Source organism: Neofelis nebulosa, chromosome 17 (genome assembly GCF_028018385.1).
Source record: "Neofelis nebulosa isolate mNeoNeb1 chromosome 17, mNeoNeb1.pri, whole genome shotgun sequence".
NCBI classification, from domain to species: domain Eukaryota; kingdom Metazoa; phylum Chordata; class Mammalia; order Carnivora; family Felidae; genus Neofelis; species Neofelis nebulosa.
Window position 1 is genome coordinate 3091726 of NC_080798.1, and position 18114 is coordinate 3109839.

An 18114-nucleotide genomic window follows, 5' to 3' on the forward strand; every position below is an offset into this window, starting at 1 on the left:
CGACTGAGCCACCCAGGCGCCCCTGTCTTAATTGGAATCCCAGATAGGACGGGCCTCTGCTCAGAGGCCTCCTTCTCCCCAGCCCGTCGTCCCATCAGGACTTTTCAGAATCACCTCTGGGCCCCGCTCCGTCACCTCCATGAGAACAGATAACACCTTGTTTCATGATTGCTTACATCCGTGTCCAGGCCACTTTCTAGACTCCTCCCCCGCCCCCGGCAGGGACAGAACCCATCTGCTGGGTTTTGCTCCAGCTCAGTCCCCGGGAAACGCGTGTTGAATTTGAGTGGAAACGAGAACTCAGCAACCTTGACGTGCATCGGTCCCTAGCTCCTGGCCTGCAAACATCTCTACACCCCAGAGCGGCCGGGGGAGGGGGTGGGGGTGACAGGTGGAGTCCAACTGTGCCGTTGACCCCGAGCGAGCGGGACACAGAGCAAGAGATTTAATCTCTGTGAGAGTCTCCCTTCCCTCAACTATAAAACGGAGCTAATAATAGGGCCTACCTTTCCCGACTGCTGTGAGGATTAGCACAGGGGCTGGTAATACACAGAGTTCAGTAAATGCTGCTATAATTATCGTTAATCACGCGGGATTTACGAAGCCATTACAAGTGCACCCCGGCCATCCGTCAGTCTCATTCCACACACATTTCCTGAGGACAGGGCGAGAGAATCCAGCCGGCTCCAGGGGACCGTAAGTGCAACTCTGGTGTCGGGTGCGATAGGGCGGGGCGGCAGATAAGATGCAAATTCCAACTCCAGAAGGGCTCAGAGGCCAGGCTGGGGAGCTTGGACTCGATCCCAAGGGTAATAGGGAGCCATGGGAGGCTAATGAGAAGGAGAGGGACAGTCTCTGGGTATCAGATGTGTTTGGGGTGGTGGGTGAGACCTCCAGGGGGGAGAGACAGGAGGCCAGGAGGAAGGTGGTCCATATGTGGTCCACATAAGTGAGGGACCTTGGCCTGAAGCCCCGTAGACATGGAGAAAGCAATGATTTTTAACCCATGGTCTCTAGACTTCTAGAGAGATCCAGCAGGGTCGGTAATCCTGGATGCTGTCTGCCAAATTGTGCCTCCGTTCTTCCAATAGTAAAAGAAGAAACAAGGCAAAAATAATTTTGATGTTTTATTTCATTTAATTTAGTGTCTCTTTGTTACTGGAGTTACTTGACACAGTTGATTCTCCGTATTCGTGCCAGTTATGGTCTATGAAGTGAATGCTGAATTAGTGAATATGGAACCATTGCCCCCCGGGGTGGGGATACGGGATTAGGTTCCTGGGAGCCCAAGTCATAGTATTTTCGTTAACGGATCAACACGCAAGCTTGTTTTACGTGTGTTCTGTGTAAAGACGCCTCACTTCTAATATATTGTTGATTCGCTAACATTTAAATCCCAGCCACCAGCCCAGGGAACTCATGCCCCCGAACGAAGCTTACCTAACACAGATATTTCTCTGAAAGGCACATCACAGCCTCCTCGAGCTCAGGAGCACCAGACAGCACTACAGCGTTGTGTTTGGGGGCCAGTTTAAACCGCAAAATCAGCCACGAAAGGCACCAGACTGCGGACAATGTGGCACTAACCAGGCTGCAGAAAGGACACTTGTTAACAGGGCGAGAGGTGAGGCAAGAAGGCAGAGGGTCTCCGTGCACCGCCACAGCTGGAAACGTGGGTGTCAGTGGCTCAGATCTTTCGCAGCCCCGCAGACGCCCATCAGAGTGCCAGGACTTGATATGAGGGCTACAGAAAATTTTTAGGGGGCAGGCGAGTTTGCAAACACGAAATCCACGATTGGCGCGATCGACCGTACATCCCAAACATTATCAGGTCATCATGCAATTAATATGAAAACCATCAGGGAGATCGTTTACATTCTCTTTTTGGTGCTAAGTCTTTGAAATCCAAGGTCAATTTGACACTCACAGGAGTTCTCAATTTGGACCAGCCACGTTTCAAGTGCTTAAGAGCCACACGTGGCTGGTGGCTTCTGTGTTGGGCAGTGCAAGTCTCTATGTCTTTCTTCAGATTCTCAAAGGGGCCTGTGAACTCAAAAAAATAACAACAAAAGGTCAATGCCAGATACAACCGCCTTGGAGAGCATGCGGCAGGACCAGAGAAAGTGGGCCCTTGAGCACAAGGCAACGTGTCTGCAAATATTTTTTGCAACCCTGCTTGAAAGAGCACAATATTGGAGGAAAGGTAAAGTGTCCCTCATCGGAAGAACGGGTTCATCAACGAGTGCGTGTTCATACACTAGAATATGCAACATCTTTGCAAGGGAAAGAGCTTGAGCTCCAAGTACCGGTGCAGATGAAACTCACAAACAAAAGCAAGCTGCAGAAGGTCACAGACGTGATACTATTCATGCAACATTTAACAACATGCAAGGAGACCGGCTACAGCAGTTATACGTATATACATATGTAGCAAATGCATTTTTAAGTTTTATTTATTTATTTACTGTGAGAGTGAGGGAGCGAGAGGGAGGAGCGAGGGAGGAGCAGAGAGAGGGAGAGAGGGAATCCCAAGGTGGCTCGGCATTGTTAGCAAGGAGCCTGACCTCATGAGCTGCGAGACCATGACCTGAGCAGAAACCAAGAGTCGGTTGCTTAACCAGCTGAGCCACCCAGGCGCCCACAAATGCATTTTGAAATGAATAACAGGGCACCTAGGACGACTGGGTGGCTCAGTCGGTTACAGTGTCCGACTTTGTTTCCGGGCACGATCTTGCGGTCCATGAGTTCGAGCCCTGAGTCAGGCTCTGTGCTGACAGCTCGGAGCCTGGAGCCTGCTTCGGATTCTGTGTCTCCTTCTCTCTCTGCCCCTCCCCTGCTCGTGCTCTGTCTCTCAAAAATAAATAAACATAAAAAAAATAATAATAATAACAGGGCACCCGAGTGACTCAATCTGTTGAGCATCCGACTCTTGATTTCGGCTTAGGCCATGGTCTCACGGTTAATGGGTTCAAGCCCGATATCGGGCTCTGTACTGACAGTGTGGAGCCTGCTTGGGATTCTTTCTCCCTCTCTCTCTCTCTCTCTCTGCCTCTCTCTCTCTCTCAAAATAAATAAATAAAAACTTAATATATATATTATATATATAAGATATATACTCTATATAATAGATAATGATATGTATAATACATAATATAATTATACACATGGTCATGTATATTACATAGATTATTATATACGATATATGACATATTTAAAATATAGCATGTCAAGTGTTTCTTTAACAATAATGCTCTGGGTAGAATGTGCAATTACTCCCATTTCATTAGGAGGACGCTGAGGTATGGGGGCATTTGGACGCTTGTCGAAGAGTACTCACTCAGCCAGGAGGGACTGAGCCGGGAGGACAGTCACCGGAGGAGCCCTTGGGGACTGGCAGACAGGAGACACAGGAGAGGGCAGGCGGGAGGCCTAGAGGCCAGCTTTGATGAGGGGCGTGTGCCTCGCGGGGCCAGGACTGGAGCCTCCCCCACCCACACCTGCCTCCTCCGGGTCACTCCGGGTGACCCTGTGGGGTGGCGTTGCTAAATGGGGAAGTGCAAAGCTCCCCGGATCATCGGTGAGCCCGTCAGGGGGCTGGGGAGAGCCAGAGCCCTGCACCAGTGTCCCCTCTCACCCCCCTCCCAGGAGACCCAGGAGGAACAGCTGCAGAGTCCTCTCGGCCCCCTGCGTGCACACATCCGGCCCCAAGTCCGGTCCTAGTGGGCAGTGGAGAAGCTCAGCTCTGCTGGGACACCAGGGCTCTGGCTCACTCAAGCTACCTGGGCAGGGAGCGGAGAGCGGCCTGGAGTCCTCAGAACCGCACGGAGTCCTGGCCCAGGCTCTGTCTGCTGGCCAATGGCTCCGCTGCTCCTGGCCTCAGTTTCCCCACCAGTACATTGGAAAGCATCACTGTACCCGTCCAGGGCTTGTAGGGAGGACTCCACAATCTTGAATTAAAAAAAAAAAAAAAAAAAAGGCCAGAGCCTGGCATTTGGCATCTGATAAGCATTGAATAGTCACCACTGTATTTATTCATTTCAGCTTTGGTTTTTGAATAGGTAACATACGCTGTGGGGGAAAAAAAATCCACAGGATGAAAGGCACGGCAATGACAAGTTCCCCCAAAGCTGTGTGTTGACACTGATTACGGACCCAACGGCAGCAGGAATGGGGGACTTGTTTGGACAAACAGGGGGAAAGGGAATAAGACTGCCTCTGAGCTGGTTTTAAGGAATTATTGCTAATGCTATTAGAGGCAATAATAGCATTGCGCTTGACCTGGAAATGATCCTTGCTTTCATAGAGATGTCAACCCCAGTGTTGCAAGAATTTCTTATGACACTTGCGGTGTATTTGGCGACTCTTAGCTCTTTAGGAGGAAAAATGTCTAGCATAACCAGAACTAAAGAGTGAAAGAAATCCCTTTTTTCTCGCTGAGCCACGCGCCCAAGTCCCCTTCCTGTCTCGGCATTTCCCCCCCCCCCCCCCCAACCTCCAACCCTCCATGCATTCTTGGATTTTCTCTCGCTGGAATATTTGAAAGCAAACACCAGCAGCATACCCCTGAACCCAGAAAGATATCCCTAGGCTGTAATTTACTTTAAAATACTTCATTCCCCCCAAAAGAAAAGACAGTGCTGAAGAAAGTGAACATGTAAAGTCTGGTCAGGGTGGCATTCTTTCGACGTTTCTGCATGTTTGCAACTTTTCACAACCAACGCCCCCCCCCAAAAAAAAAAAAATCAAAGAGGGAAGAGTTCTCTCTCTGCCTCTCTCTCTGCCAGCACCGCCCCCCTCCCCCTCCCCCTCCCGGGTTCCCAGGGGCAACGCCGTAGCCAGTTTCTCAGGATCCTTCCAGAGTCTGGGTAACGTTGTTGCTGTGTCTTTATTAATAGCAGGGCTGTAGTAGTAGTGAAACCGAGTTGGGCACACAACAGGGCTGTGAGTCACTCGGACCTGGCTCAGGTCCCACGATCTCCTCCTCCCCCTGTGACCTTGTGTAAGGTGATCCCAGCTCAGAACCTCAGTTTCCTGCTCTGAAAACTGGGGCTAAATGTCCATCCTTTTTTGGATGGCTGGGAGGATCCAGGGTAAAGCCCCACCCCACGCCCTGCACGGAGCCAGGCTCAGAGCAGATGCTGAGGCCAGGAAAGAAGTCCTTTCGCCCGGTGCATCTCTTGGCTATTAGAGCCCCTGGGTCTGAGGGAGGAGGGGCTGGGGGTCTGGATTCCTGGGTCTGAGGGCGGAGGGGCTGGGGGCAGGACTCCTGGGTCTGAGGGAGGAGGGGCTGGGTTCTGGACAACCTGGTCTGAGGGAGGAGGGGCTGGGGGCAGGACTCCTGGGTCTGAGGGAAGAGAAGCCAAGACTCCTAGGTCTGAGGGAGGAGGAGACTAGGGGCCTGGAGTCCTGGGTCTGAGGGAGGAGGGGCTGGGTTCTGGACAACCTGGTCTGAGGGAGGAGGGTCTGGAGTCTGGACTCCTGGGTCTGAAGGAGGAGGGACTGGGGGCCTGGACTCCTGGGTTTGAGGAAGGAGGGTCTGGGTGCCTGGACTCCTGGGTCTGAGGGAGGAGGGGGTTGGGGGGTCTGGACTCCTGGGTCTGAGGGAGGAGGGTCTGGAGTCTGGACTCCTGTGAGGGAGGAGGGGCTGGGGGCCTGGACTCCTGGGTTTGAGGAAGGAGGGTCTGGGTGCCTGGACTCCTGGGTCTGAGGGAGGAGGGGCTGGGAGCCTGGACTCCTGGTCTGAGGGAGGAGGGACTGGGGGCCTGGACTCCTGGTCTGAGGGAGGAGGGACTGGGGGCCTGGACTCCTGGTCTGAGGGAGGAGGAGGCTGAGGGTCTGAACTCCTCCTGGTCTGAGGGAGGAGGGGGCTGGGGACTCAGTATTAAAGAACGGGACTTTGGGAATGGTCTCTCTGGTTCCTGGAGGCCAGACCCCCATCCCATGGAGGAAGACAGAATGCACGGAGCTCTGGATATCCCATCCCAAGTAAGGTATGTGAAGGGGCCTGTCTCCCCTTTTCCCACTGCCCTCAGGCCTGGCCCTTGGGGGTTCACAATACGTTTTGTCCCCTCTGTCCTGGGACCAGAGCCCAGAGTCCAAGCTGGTCTAAGTTTGGAAGGGGGAGGGAGGGGGGCAGCGGGTCAGAGGGGGTGAGGGAGGGGTGTGGGGGGGACAGGATGTCTCTGAGCTGTCACACACACCCCTGTCCCAGGCTCAGAGAAAGGGAGGGACAAAGGCTCTGAGAGAGAGAGTCAGGAACAAAGGCAGGAGGAGTGAGACAGAGAGACACTCGGGAGAGCAGGCCAGAGTGAGGCCGAGCGGGAGAACAGAAAAGTAGAGACAGGGAAGAACGGGGGGCCACGGAGTGTGGACTATCCTGAATGACAGACAGTGGGGACAACAGTGGGGACGAGAGAAGGGACAGGGAGACCCACCCTGAGGCCTGAGAGCCGGGACAGGGAGGGAGGAGAGAGAGACTGAGAAAGATAATCACACAGAAGCAACGATACTGCGAGGTCAGAGAGGGCAAGGAGGTTTGAGAGGGAGAGAGAGGTTGACAGGATAATACAGACGGACACACAGAGACCAGGGCCGACAAGGAGGCAAAAGTCGGGCAGAGGATGTCCCAGAAATCCTGACCAGGCAGGGGGAGATCGAGACAGGCCCTTTGACACGGGCTCTAGATCTCAGCTCTGCTGGGCCTGTGGGGCCGGTGGGGCTCTCTGGACCCAGACAGGAGGTGCTTGCTCAAGGGCCAGCTGACACCAGGGGACCCTGACATGGAGCTAAGGGACCCCGAGAACCATGAGGATGGGGACCCAGAGGTGAGAGCCGGGAGACGAGGGAAAGGCAGACAGAGATGCAGAAAAACAGAGTCGGAGATAGACACGCGGAGGGACAGTGAGCAGACACAGAGAGCAGTGGAAGAGACCGGGAAACAGAAACATCAGAGACCCAGAATGACGCAAACCCAAGGATACACACCAAGACCGAGGCTGCCAGGGAAATAGGCTCAGAAAGAAAGAACAAAGCACTGGATGAGGAGGATGGAGAGAGAATCGGGTGGGGTGGGGGTTGTGTCGGCTGAGGGCGCAGTCCCAACCTGGGCGGGGGGCTCCTGGTGGTTCCCACTGATGGAGGTGGGCAGGGTCTCCGAGACAATCACCCTTAACCCCGCTAGGACGCAAAAACAGGTGGCCCTAAGGCCAGTGAGTCATTATGACTCATCCTCCTCCCCGGGGACAATGACCCTATAACCCTGGCACCCCACATCAGCCCTGGGCTGGGCCTCCAATTTCCCCCACTGCTCTCAGTGGGCCCCAGACTCACCCCCTCCCCACTTCTACTCCTCTCCTACAGGAGGACACAGCTACGGCCCTCCAACGGCTCGTGGAGCTGACAGCCACCAGGGTGACCCCACTGAGAAATCTGCGTGTTCAGTACCGCCTCATCCGAAAGCTTGGCTCTGGCTCCTATGGCCGCATACTCCTTGCCCGGCCTCGCCAAGGAGGTGAGTTGGACCACCAAAGGGCAGACCCTAGAACTTCCCCATAATAGGGTTCTCAGAAGCCACTGAGACAAGGAGCATCCTCAGGAGATGATGGGAGCCCTTCATCTGGATGGGGGTTCTCAGAAAGTTAAGAGCTCTTTGGTCCTCCAATAAACAGAGCTCATCCAAAGAAGGTAAGAGACTTTCCTGAGGCCACGCAGCAAGGCAGGAAGGCAGCTTGGATTGGAACTCAAGTCACCACGTCCCCTACTTTATTCGAGACAAAACTGAGGCTCAGAGAGGGTAAGACCGTTGTGCAAGGCCACACAGAGCAGGAAGAGTCCTCAGGGAAGGTCACCTTCAACCCCTACTTCATACAAGGACAAACTGGAAGCACAGAGAGGTCAGACACTGCCACTCTTGTTTTTGCACATGAAACATCCTAGGCTCAGAGAGGTTAGACAGTTTGCCTAAGGCCCCACAGCAAAGATCAGGGCTCCCTGAGTTCCCTTCTGCACCCATTTCCCCGGCAGGTCCTGCTGTGGCCCTGAAGCTCCTGCGTCGAGACATGGTCCTGAGAACCACCTTTCTGAGAGAGTTCTGTGTGGGCCGCTGTGTCTCATCACACCCAGGCTTACTCCAGACCCTAGCAGGACCCCTGCAGACCCCCCGACACTTTGCCTTTGCCCAGGAGTATGCACCATATGGAGACCTCAGCGGGATGCTGCAGGAACGGGTGAGGCAGGTTGGGGACAAAGGTCGGGACTGCTTATCCCATGTACAACTCTGTCCCTAACCCACTCCTATCACCAATCCTGACACCCAAATCCGTCTTCAAGCTCGCTCTGTCCTAAGCCCCCAGACAACCTCCTTATTTCTAATTGTCAGTGCAATCCCATGCCTAACTCTAACCTTAAGCCACCCAACCACTCAATGCAAGTTTGCACGGGCAGGGGGTTGGATTTGGGGTTGGGGGTGAAGTTAGGGGTGGGATTTTAATTGGGACTGGGGTTGGGAGTGTGGGAGTGGGTGAAGTTGGGTGGGTTGAGTTTATGTTTGATTATAGAATGGTAATGGGTGTGAAAAGTATTGATGGGGTTGCAGAGTGAGACAGGGATGGGTAAGGATAGGTATACAGACTGAGTTGGAGATGGGCTGTACTGAGGTTTCCTCTGGTGAGGAGACCAGGTCAGGACTGAATCCATGAGATTCTGGGGGCACGTGAGTTTGAAGATTAGAGTGAGACCATCTTTAAGAATAGATTTTGGATTTGAGATAGGGTTGGAGATAAACAGATGGAAAAAGAGAAGGGAGGGAGACAGATGAATGGATGGATGGATGGATGGGTGGATGGATGGATGGTTGGAAAGATGCATGGATGAAAAGATGGGTGGGTGGAAAGATCGGTGGGTGGGAGGATGGATGGATTGAAGGATGGATGGGTGGATGGATGGACGGACGGATGGACGGACAGATGGATGGATGGGTGGGTGGGTGGGTGGATGGGTGGATGGATGGATTGAAGGATGGATGGGTGGATGGATGGACGGACGGACGGACGGATGGATGGGTGGGTGGGTGGATGGATGGATTGAAGGATGTATGGGTGGATGGATGGACGGATGGATGGACGGATGGATGGATGGACAGACGGACGGATGGATGGACGGATGGATGGATGGGTGGATGGGTGGATGGTAGATACATGGAAGGAAGCAAGGAAGAATGGATGGATTTTAGTTATTAAATATTTGAATAAATCACTGGATTGCTGACTGGCTGGTGGAAAGGATGTTAAGCAGAAACCCTGCTGTGTAGAATGTTGACTGGATGAGAGGTTGGATGGAGGGATTGCTGACTAGCTGCCCAGCTAGCTTGATAGATAGATTTCTCAATTGACTGATGAAATAAACTGACTTTAGATTGGGGTCTGAGTTAGATACAGGATCTAAATTAGTAGGGACTAAGATTAGGATAAAATATGAGATTTGGGTTCCCATTGGAGATCTGGGAGGTAGGGCTAGAGGAGACAAGAAATGTAAGGAGTGGGTCTGAGTATCATGGTTAGGAGAAACCTTGGTGGAAGCTAAAAGAGCTTCTGGTTCAGTCTGGGGTTCCAGTGACGACATACGTGGGGGTTAGAGTGCAGGGCAACTGCAGATTGTGGCTGAGGATAATCTGGAGAAGGTGTTAGGGGTGCAGTGGAGACACTAGAGGTAGCCACTGGTCTGAGGTTCTGAACTCTTGAACCCCAAGAACCAAAATAAAGAAAGAGCCTGACTTTCATCTCTCCTTGACCCCAGGGCCTCCCAGAGCTGCTGGTGAAGAGGGTGGTGGCCCAGCTAGCCGGAGCCCTAGACTTCCTCCATGGCCGGGGGCTGGTCCATGCGGATGTCAAGCCAGACAACGTGCTGGTCTTTGACCCTGTCTGCAGCCGTGTGGCCCTAGGTGACCTAGGTCTGACCCGGCCCGAGGGCAGTCCAACCCCTGCCCCACCAGGGCCACTGCCCTCCGCCCCACCCGAGCTCTGCCTCTTGCTGCCACCTGACACCCTGCCCTTGCGCCCAGCAGTGGACTCCTGGGGCCTGGGGGTGCTTCTCTTCTGCGCTGCCACTGCCTGTTTCCCTTGGGATGTGGCACTGGCCCCTGACCCCGAGTTCGAGGCCTTTGCTGGCTGGCTGACCACCAGGCCCCAGCCGCCTCAGCCACCCCCCCCTTGGGACCAGTTTGCTCCCCCAGCTCTGGCATTGCTCCAGGGGCTTCTAGACCTGGATCCCGAGACTAGGAGCCCCCCGCTGGCTGTCCTGGACTTCTTGGGGGATGACTGGGGGTTAGAGAGGAACAGAGAGGGGTCTGGGGGCTTGGGGGACATGTCTGGTGGAGATGGGGAGGAGGAGGAAGAGGGGGGAGCAAGCCTGGAAGAGGGGACAGAGGAGGAAGAGGAGGAGGAGGAGGAGGAGGAGGAGCAGGGGGGCAAAGGTGGCAGGAGGATGGGGACAGATGGGGAAGCTCCCTGACCAGGTGACTGAGACAGGTGGCCACAGCCTGGGCCAGAGGCCCCTCCCGCAGCCTCCCTCCCCCAACCCTGGCCACCTGGATGGAGACAGCTGCTCCCGGGAGGATAGGGATGGAACATACTGCATCTCACCCTGCTGAGGGCTGGACTGGGGCGCACAATTTCCCTCTCAGCTGAGGACCCGGGAGCCCGAGACCCAGCCCCTCCTCCCTCAGACCCGGGAGTCTAGGCCCTCAGCCCCTCTTCCTTCTGTCCTGAATGTGTCTTCTTGAAGGAAGGCACTGTTTCTGCAGACGCATTTCTGCAGTGCAGGGACATGCTGGATCCTCATCATGGACTTCTGATGGGGTCACTCATCCCCACCAAGACCCGGTTGACGCTCACTGTCCCTGTCACTAAATCTGGGCTTTCAGGATCTGACTGAAACCTGATGATGGACACCTCATTTCCTTCTCCCATTTCCCGGGGCTCTGAGTGACATATTAGGGAAGTCACTCATTCTTTCTGGACCTAAATACACACACACACACACGCACACACACACACACACACACACACACACACACACTTCCGGCAGCTACTTCTTGCGTCCTCCCCAAGAATGCCGTTGTCACAGCTCAGTGCCTCCAAGAAGTGGACCTCTCCCCAGGCCCTCTCCAGCCTCAGGAACTTTTATCCGGGTGACCTGTGTCTCCCATCTTTTTCGGCCTCACCTCTTGTGCTGTCCAGGATGGACTTTTGTTTTTGTTTTTGTTTTCCGTTTCGACATCCTTTCCGCTCCCACATGGCGAGCGCCCTGCGCCGGCTCCCTACGAGCACAGAGCACCAAGGTGTGTGACTGTCCCAGGCGTGTGGACCTCAGAGCCGTCCATGTGGAGGGCCACAGCTGCTTTGGAAGACCGTGCATTCACCTGGGCCAGACTGGGAGCCGTGTGCCCCACGACGCACACGCAGGCACACGTACCCCTTGCTTATGATGCTTCACACCTGCAGGGCAGGGGCTGCGTGCATCTGGCCCCGGCACCCGGCAGAGTCAGGAACGGGAACTGCTCCCTCCACGGGAATCTGTCCCTCGTGCCTTCTAGACTTAAACACGTGGGTCCACCAAGCACAGTGTGGTGTCCTGGATTGGACCCGGGGACAGCGTAAGGTTGTTGGCGGAGGCGTCTAAGTGATGATTTCTTTGTTTGGACAAATGTGGGGTCGTTGGCTGTGTCAGATATCAACCTGGTGGGGAGCGGCGGACGGCCCGGCAGTTCTCAGCACCATCTTTCAGGCTGTTCTGGAAATCTAAAGTTATTCTGAAATAAAGGTTTATTAAAAAAAAAAAAATGAAGTGAGTCCACAGTGGTCCTCTTGCTGTAAACCTGGCGAGGAGATGTGACATCCCAGGCCCCCCGCCCCTCCTCCCTCAGACCCTGGAGATTCTGCCTACCCCCTCCCTCCAACTTTAAAGTCTTCGGACTCAGAACGCAGACCTCCCCTCCCCTCCCCTCCCCTCCCTTCCCAGTTGCTCCACCACCTGCTTCCCCTCTGCCCCAAGTCTGAGATCATCTCTCACTGCATCGTTCTGGAATCTCGTTGTCTCATCCTTTCCCCAAACAGGACCCCAGTGTCTCATCCCCTGGACACCCCTCACCAAACACTTGTGTCTGACCTGTCAATGGGACATTGATGGGGCAGCTGGGTGGGGTCAAGGCAGGGGCAAGCTAGAGAAATGATGTCATCCTCTACAGTGGCCCGGACTCCTGGGTCTGAGGGAGGGGGCACTGGGGTCCTAGAGTCCTGGGTCTGAGGGAGGAGGATCTGAGGGAGGAGGGGCTGGGGGCCTGAGCTTCTGGGTCTGAGGGAGGAGGGGCTGGTGGCTTGGACTCCTGGATCTGAGGGAGGAGGCGAATGGGAGCCCGGACTCCTGGGTCTGAGGGAGGAGGGGCTGGGGGCCTGGACTCCTGGGTCTGAGGGAGGAGGGGCTGGGGGCCTGGGCCCCTGGGTCTGAGGGAGGAGGGGCTGGGGGGCAGGACTCCTGGGTCTGAGGGAGGAGGGCTGGGGGTCTGGATTCCTGGGTCTGAGGGAGGAGGGGCTGGAGCCTGGACTCCCAGGTCTGAGGGAGGAGGGGGCTGGGGGCCTGGGTCTGGGACACATTTCTGACAGCAGCCAGTTCTAGGAGTCAACACACGATGTCGCTCTGGCCCCAGTGGGGTAGAAGGGGCGGGGCCAGGGGCGGGGCCTACGACCCCCTAGGTGGGGGCGGGGTCTGCTCCCGGGCAGGCCTCTGCTGGCATGGGATCTAGTGCTGGGCACTGACCACAGCAGGCAGCGAAGGGTCGGGCAAGCTTTGGAGAAGGTGAGGCTTGGAGGCCGGAGCCCAGGTCAGGAGGAGGCAAGGGTTAAGCCGCGTGAGGTGGGCAGCACCTGATAGTGAAGCCGGGCAGTTGGCCACAGTCCTAGGTCCCTCAGAGGGCCGGGGCTGAACTTTGAGGCCATAGGGTGGTTGAGTGTTAGGGAAAGAGAGTCTGGGAGTCAAAAGATGTGTGAGACATATAAGGTTCAGGAGAGGGGTGGGCTGGTGGTCCAGACTCCCGGTCTGAGGGAGGAGGAAGCTGGGGGGGGGGGGGGGTGGTTGGTCTGGACTCCTGGGTCTGAGGGAGGAGGTGCTGGAGGGACTGGAGTCCTGGGTCTGAGCGGGGAGGAGGGTGGTGGCCTGGAGTCCTGGGTCTGAGGGAGGAGGTCCTGGGGGCCAGGACTCCTGGTCTGAGGGAGGAGGGACTGGGGGCCAGGACTCCTGGGTCTGAGGGAGGAGGAGTAAGGTCAGAGCTGGACCCCAGGCGTCTCAAGGACTTGGGGACTTCTCCCAAGTGCTTGCTCCCATCCAGGTCCCAGCGTCCCCACGGCCCGGCGTGCGCAGCCGCCCTCCCCAGCCCCTGGAGGCAGAGAACACCTGTTTGCTCTTAGGCGAAAGAGGCTACTCATCCACCCCCAGGGCCCAAGTCTGTTTGCTTTGGAAACAAGGTGGGGGGTGTCTCGAGTTATCTGGTTCATCTTTCACCCTTGGGCCATTGGGTGGCGCAGGGATGTGGGGGCAGGGGCAAGAGATATCTGTGACCTTAGGCTTGACCTCACCCCAACCCGCAACTGGTCTCCCCACTCCTCAGATGCGGCTAATGAAGAGAGAGACTGAATCACAGTGGGAAGTGCCAATGAGCCCCTAGCCCCAGGAGTCTAGACGCCCCCCTAGCCCCCTCCTCCCTCAGGCCCAGGAGGCCAGACTCGCAGCCCCTCGTCCCGTGGGCCCCAGGTCTAGCAGGACCTCGGCCCTGGGTCACTGTCTCTACTCTGCCCTGCAGAGATGCCCGGCAAACAGTCAGATGAGGAACAGGTGGAGACGGGGGCTGCGGAGAACTTGGCCGAGGAGGACCTAGGGGGCCTCACGGCAGAGGAGCTCCGGCAGGGCCAGGAGGCAGCCCTGGAGCTAGAGGACATGATGGCGCTAAGTGCCCAGACCCTGGTCCGAGCCGAGGTGGACGAGCTTTACCAGCAAGTGCGTCCCCTGGGCCAGGGCCGCTTCGGCCGGGTCCTGCTGGTCACCCATCGCCAGAAAGGTACCAGGGCCTGGAGACAGATACTGGAGGGGCAGAGGGTGGCGGACTGGGCCCCGGCAGAAGCAAGCCGAGGCCGGGGAGTCCGTAAACATGAACCAAGCGTTGCCTCTGCCCCTTCCGGGCTGTGTGTTCTTGGGAAGCTCCCTACCCTCTCTGAGCCTCGGCCTCCTCCTTCGGAAATGCGGGTGATGATTCCTTCTCTGGAAAGACTGTGTTTTTCTCTGAGCATATGTCGATGGCTCGAGTTGCCGGTAGAAAGGGGAGCAAGACAGAGTCCCTCCCTCTGGCGCTCACATGTGGCCAGCTTAGCGGTCGCCATGGGGATGATGCGGACTCATGCCGTCTGCCAGGTACTTAGCAAGGCTGGTGCACAGTGGGCCTGCAGGGCACACTGCCCCCACCCCCTGTCTGTTACCTTTCTGCCAGTGTGCACACATCCTCTGTCCTTCCCCTGAAACAGGGACAGTATGGATGGACTCAGAGTCGGTGTCAATTCGGGCTTCCAAGGCTACCTTGGGGGCTCTGCCCTGTCCTGGGTGGTTGCTGCCTGGAAGCCAGAGATCAATCTGAGTCAGCCCTGCCTTCAAGGAGGAGCTCCAGGACGGATAGGGACAGAGACAGTACTGGCGTGCTTGGGCGGCCCAGACAAGGCCCCGCGGACTAGGGCGGCTGAAAACATAGGGATTTGTTTGCTCACACCTGTGGGGGCCGGAAGTCCGAGACCCTGGTGTGGGCAGACTCAGTCTCCTCCGAGGCCTCTCTCCTTGGCTTGCACACGGCCGTCTTCTCCCAGTGTCCTCACATGTGCGTGTCTCTGTCCAGCTTCCTCCTTTTATAGGGACGCCAGTCGCGGTGGACTGTGACCTCATTTTACCTCTTCAAGACCCTATCTTCAAATACAGTTATGTCCTGTGAAACTGGGAGTGAGGACCCCGACGTCAGGATTTGGGGAGGGGGGTGCACGGTTCAGCCCATGACGGAGAGACAGGCAGACAGAGATGCAGACGTGAGTCGTCGCAGAACGTCGAGGCACCGGCAGTAATGGGGACATGGGGGGCGGGCACTGCTTCATTCGACCTTCTGGGTGCCCGCCCCACGCTTGCCTTGAGGCAGTGGGGGCATCAAGGTAGAGACACAGAGCCCCTGAGGGCTCACGGCGCAGAGCGAGCACAGAGGGACGGGTGCCATCAAAATAGAAGGTGGCATGTGCCATGATGGCGGGAATCCAGGGTACTTGCAGACGGTCAGAAAAGGCACCGCTGCATCCGGCTGGGGGGTGGGAAGAGAATGGTCAGCGTTTTAGGTGAGGAGGTGACCTCTCTCCATCACGCATGACCTCCTGATGCAGGAGGTTGGGCCCTCACGGCTGCTGGGGAATCAAAAAATGGAAGTCACCAGAGTTCCTGGCTTCGGGGAACTTCGTTCCAGGAAATGGCTTGCATGGGTGACAACCTCCTTAGGATTCCTCCTTGATCAGATCGATTCCCCAGTGCAGGACGTCTTTTCTCCCACTGCCTTCGACGTGGCTTTTGTGCCCGGGGTTTTGTTGGGATGAGGGGCTTTGCAAACTAGGTCATGTGAGGTTCTGAGTTCGGTCTACGGGGCTCCCCTCCGTCCGCTCTGAGACAGCGGGGCAGAAACTCACCGAATGCCTGCATTATTACGGTCATTACCGCTGGCAGTGTTTTCGTGGCCATCTGGGGTGGGCAGGGTAGGGAGGCAGGGATTGGAAGACACGGCGACGGCATGTGGGGACGAGTCTGGGCTGAGGGGCTGGCAAGGTGACCCTGGGCTCTCACACTCCTTCCACACCTGTCTCTGCTGCCCCCAGGCACTACCCTGGCCCTGAAGGAACTCCCAAAGGCCTCCACGTCTCTCCGTGGCTTCCTGTATGAGTTCTGTGTGGGCCTCTCGCTGGGCACACATTCGGCCATAGTAGCGGCCTATGGCATCGGCATCGAGTCCGCCACCTCCTACAGCTTCCTGACGGAGCCTGTCCTGTGTGGGGACCTCATCACCTTCATCCAGCCCAAGGTGGGTAGGTAGACCCCGAGCAGGCCTCCGAGGGTCCCTCTGGGGCTCAGGAGTGCACTCACCGAATTGGGCTTCACCCAGCCTCACTGTAGCCCCCGAGGCCGCTCATGGAGCCTCCCTGGAGGAGAGAGAACCGACACTATCCCCCACTGAGATTCACCGGCCCTCATGGACTCACCCCAGGCCTCACTCGGTTTCACTGAGCCTCATGGGGGTCACATGAGCCCTCACGGGGTCACACTAGGGCCCCCTGGGCCCATCGGGGTCACACGCTAGGCCTCACCGTGGCAGACTTATCTGAGGTCGTGCATTCTCCGGGGTGTCCCTGGGGCTGGGCGGGGCGGGGCGGAGGGCCTTGACGCCGGTCCCCCGCAGGTGGGCCTCCCGCAGCCGGCCGTACAGCGCTGCGCGGCTCAGCTGGCCTCAGCCCTGGAGCACATCCACTCCCACGGCCTGGTGTACCGGGACGTCAAGCCCGAGAACGTGCTGGTGTGCGACCCTGCCTGCCAGCGGGTCAAACTGACCGACTTCGGCCACACGCGGCCCCGCGGAACCCTGCTGCGCCTGACCGGGCCGCCCATCCCTTACACGGCCCCCGAGCTCTGCTGCCCCCCGCCCCTCCCCGAGGGCCTGCCCATCCAGCCTGCCCTGGACGCCTGGGCGCTGGGGGTCCTGCTCTTCTGCCTCCTCACCGGCTACTTCCCCTGGGACCAGCCCCTGGCAGAGGCCGACCCCTTCTATGACGACTTCCTCATCTGGCAGGCGTCCGGCCAGCCCCAGGACCGTCCTCAGCCCTGGTTCGGCCTGACGCCGGCGGCGGACAGTCTCCTGTGGGGGCTGCTGGATCCTCGCCCCCGCAAGAGGAGCCCCGTGGGCTCCGTCCAGGACTACCTGGGGCGTCCCTGGAGGCAGCGGGAGGGGGAGGCTGAGGAGGTGGACGAGGGGGACGGATAGGAGGACAGAGAGTGAGCGGGCACAGCCTGAGCCCACCTTCCTGCAGAGACTCTCGAAGGGAGCCGGGTGGGCCCCACATCCTGAGGTCTCCTCCGCCTTCACGGGGTGGCTTGTGGCTTCCCTCTCACCTCTTTGCCCCTCTCGGCCTTCCTTTCCTCCTGCGTGGGCATTCCGTGTCCCTCGCGTGGCCTGGGGGGCCTCCGTGTCACCGTCGCCATCTGCCCCGGGGCTTTGGCAAACGCCGTTGCCTTTGCCTGTGGTCTCATGGCTCATTTCCTCACCTCCCGCTCCTCAGTGAAGCCCCCCACCCCCCACCGGGCAGCCGCATGTCTTGACTCTCTGCCCCCCCTTCCCTCTGTGACATACACGTGGGTCTGTGTCCTTCTGGGGGACAGGGGTCCAGCCTGTCCTGGGGGGGGGTCCCCCACGTAGCTGTCACTGTCCTGGCCCATAGCAAGGGGCCGGGGAATGCGTGTTCAATAAACGAACCCGTCTGGTTTGTGTCCCTGTCTTCCTGCCCCGTCTTTCTCTCCTCCCAGGCTGGGCTTCACTTACTCCCGCTGCCTTGTTCTTCTGCCTGCACACCAGGCTGTCGCCCTCTTGATAATGTGTCCTCTCTTCTCTCACCCAACTTCATCTGGCACCTAGGTCTCCATGATGCTGTTGGTCTGTCACCTTGGGAAAGAGAAGGGCAATGCACATGCTGGACCGTGTTGTCAGGAAGAGAGAGAGAGAGAGGGAGGGAGAGACGGAAAGAATGGCAGAAAACGGTCCCGTGTGGCCGTGCTGCATGCCAGAGGCCAGCCGCACGCGTCTGTGAGTGAGCCTGCTTCTGCAAGGACCTGTGTGTGAGCAGAGGCACTGAGTGTCAGAGCCATCCGTGGATAGGAGCCTGAGCTGGCCTGGAGCGTGGCCGTGAATGTCTGAGCCTGTGGGGGGGGGGGGGGGAGGACGGTGAGGGCATGACTGTGTCTCTGTGGATGATGTGATTGTGTTGCGTGTGTCGGAGCATCTGAGCCTGT

At 57.3% G+C, this 18114-nt stretch overlaps 2 protein-coding genes and 1 long non-coding RNA gene across 7 annotated transcripts; 2 read left to right on the top strand and 1 right to left on the bottom strand.

Annotated features, from left to right (window-relative positions):
- Positions 1 to 594: 594 nt before the first annotated feature.
- On the top strand, positions 595 to 11844 carry SBK3 (SH3 domain binding kinase family member 3; the record flags this gene model as incomplete). Its single annotated transcript, XM_058708835.1, has 4 exons — positions 595 to 696; positions 7360 to 7510; positions 8023 to 8225; positions 9793 to 11844. Coding segments are annotated over 4 exons (1170 nt in total), but the record flags the coding sequence as incomplete, so codon positions are not given.
- On the bottom strand, positions 4861 to 7255 carry LOC131498929 (uncharacterized). The gene is made up of 2 exons (XR_009255643.1): positions 5876 to 7255; positions 4861 to 5798 (listed from the first exon to the last, which is right to left on the bottom strand). It is a non-coding gene; the product is annotated as an uncharacterized LOC131498929 (long non-coding RNA).
- A 918-nt stretch (positions 11845 to 12762) lies between the features above and the next one.
- SBK2 (SH3 domain binding kinase family member 2) lies at positions 12763 to 17595 on the top strand. Of its 5 annotated transcripts, none has more exons than XM_058706455.1 (5): positions 12764 to 12849; positions 13379 to 13514; positions 13850 to 14104; positions 15936 to 16138; positions 16514 to 17595. In XM_058706455.1, the coding sequence occupies exons 3-5, from the start codon at positions 13852 to 13854 to the stop codon at positions 17090 to 17092; spliced, it is 1035 nt and encodes a 344-aa protein (XP_058562438.1). In that variant the 5' UTR covers positions 12764 to 12849; positions 13379 to 13514; positions 13850 to 13851; the 3' UTR covers positions 17093 to 17595. The 5 variants fall into 5 exon arrangements, with proteins under 5 accessions (XP_058562439.1, XP_058562438.1, XP_058562440.1 ...); XM_058706457.1 differs by having other exon boundaries at positions 12780 to 12849; positions 13362 to 13514; XM_058706456.1 differs by lacking the exon at positions 13379 to 13514 and having other exon boundaries at positions 12763 to 12849.
- Positions 17596 to 18114: the final 519 nt, after the last annotated feature.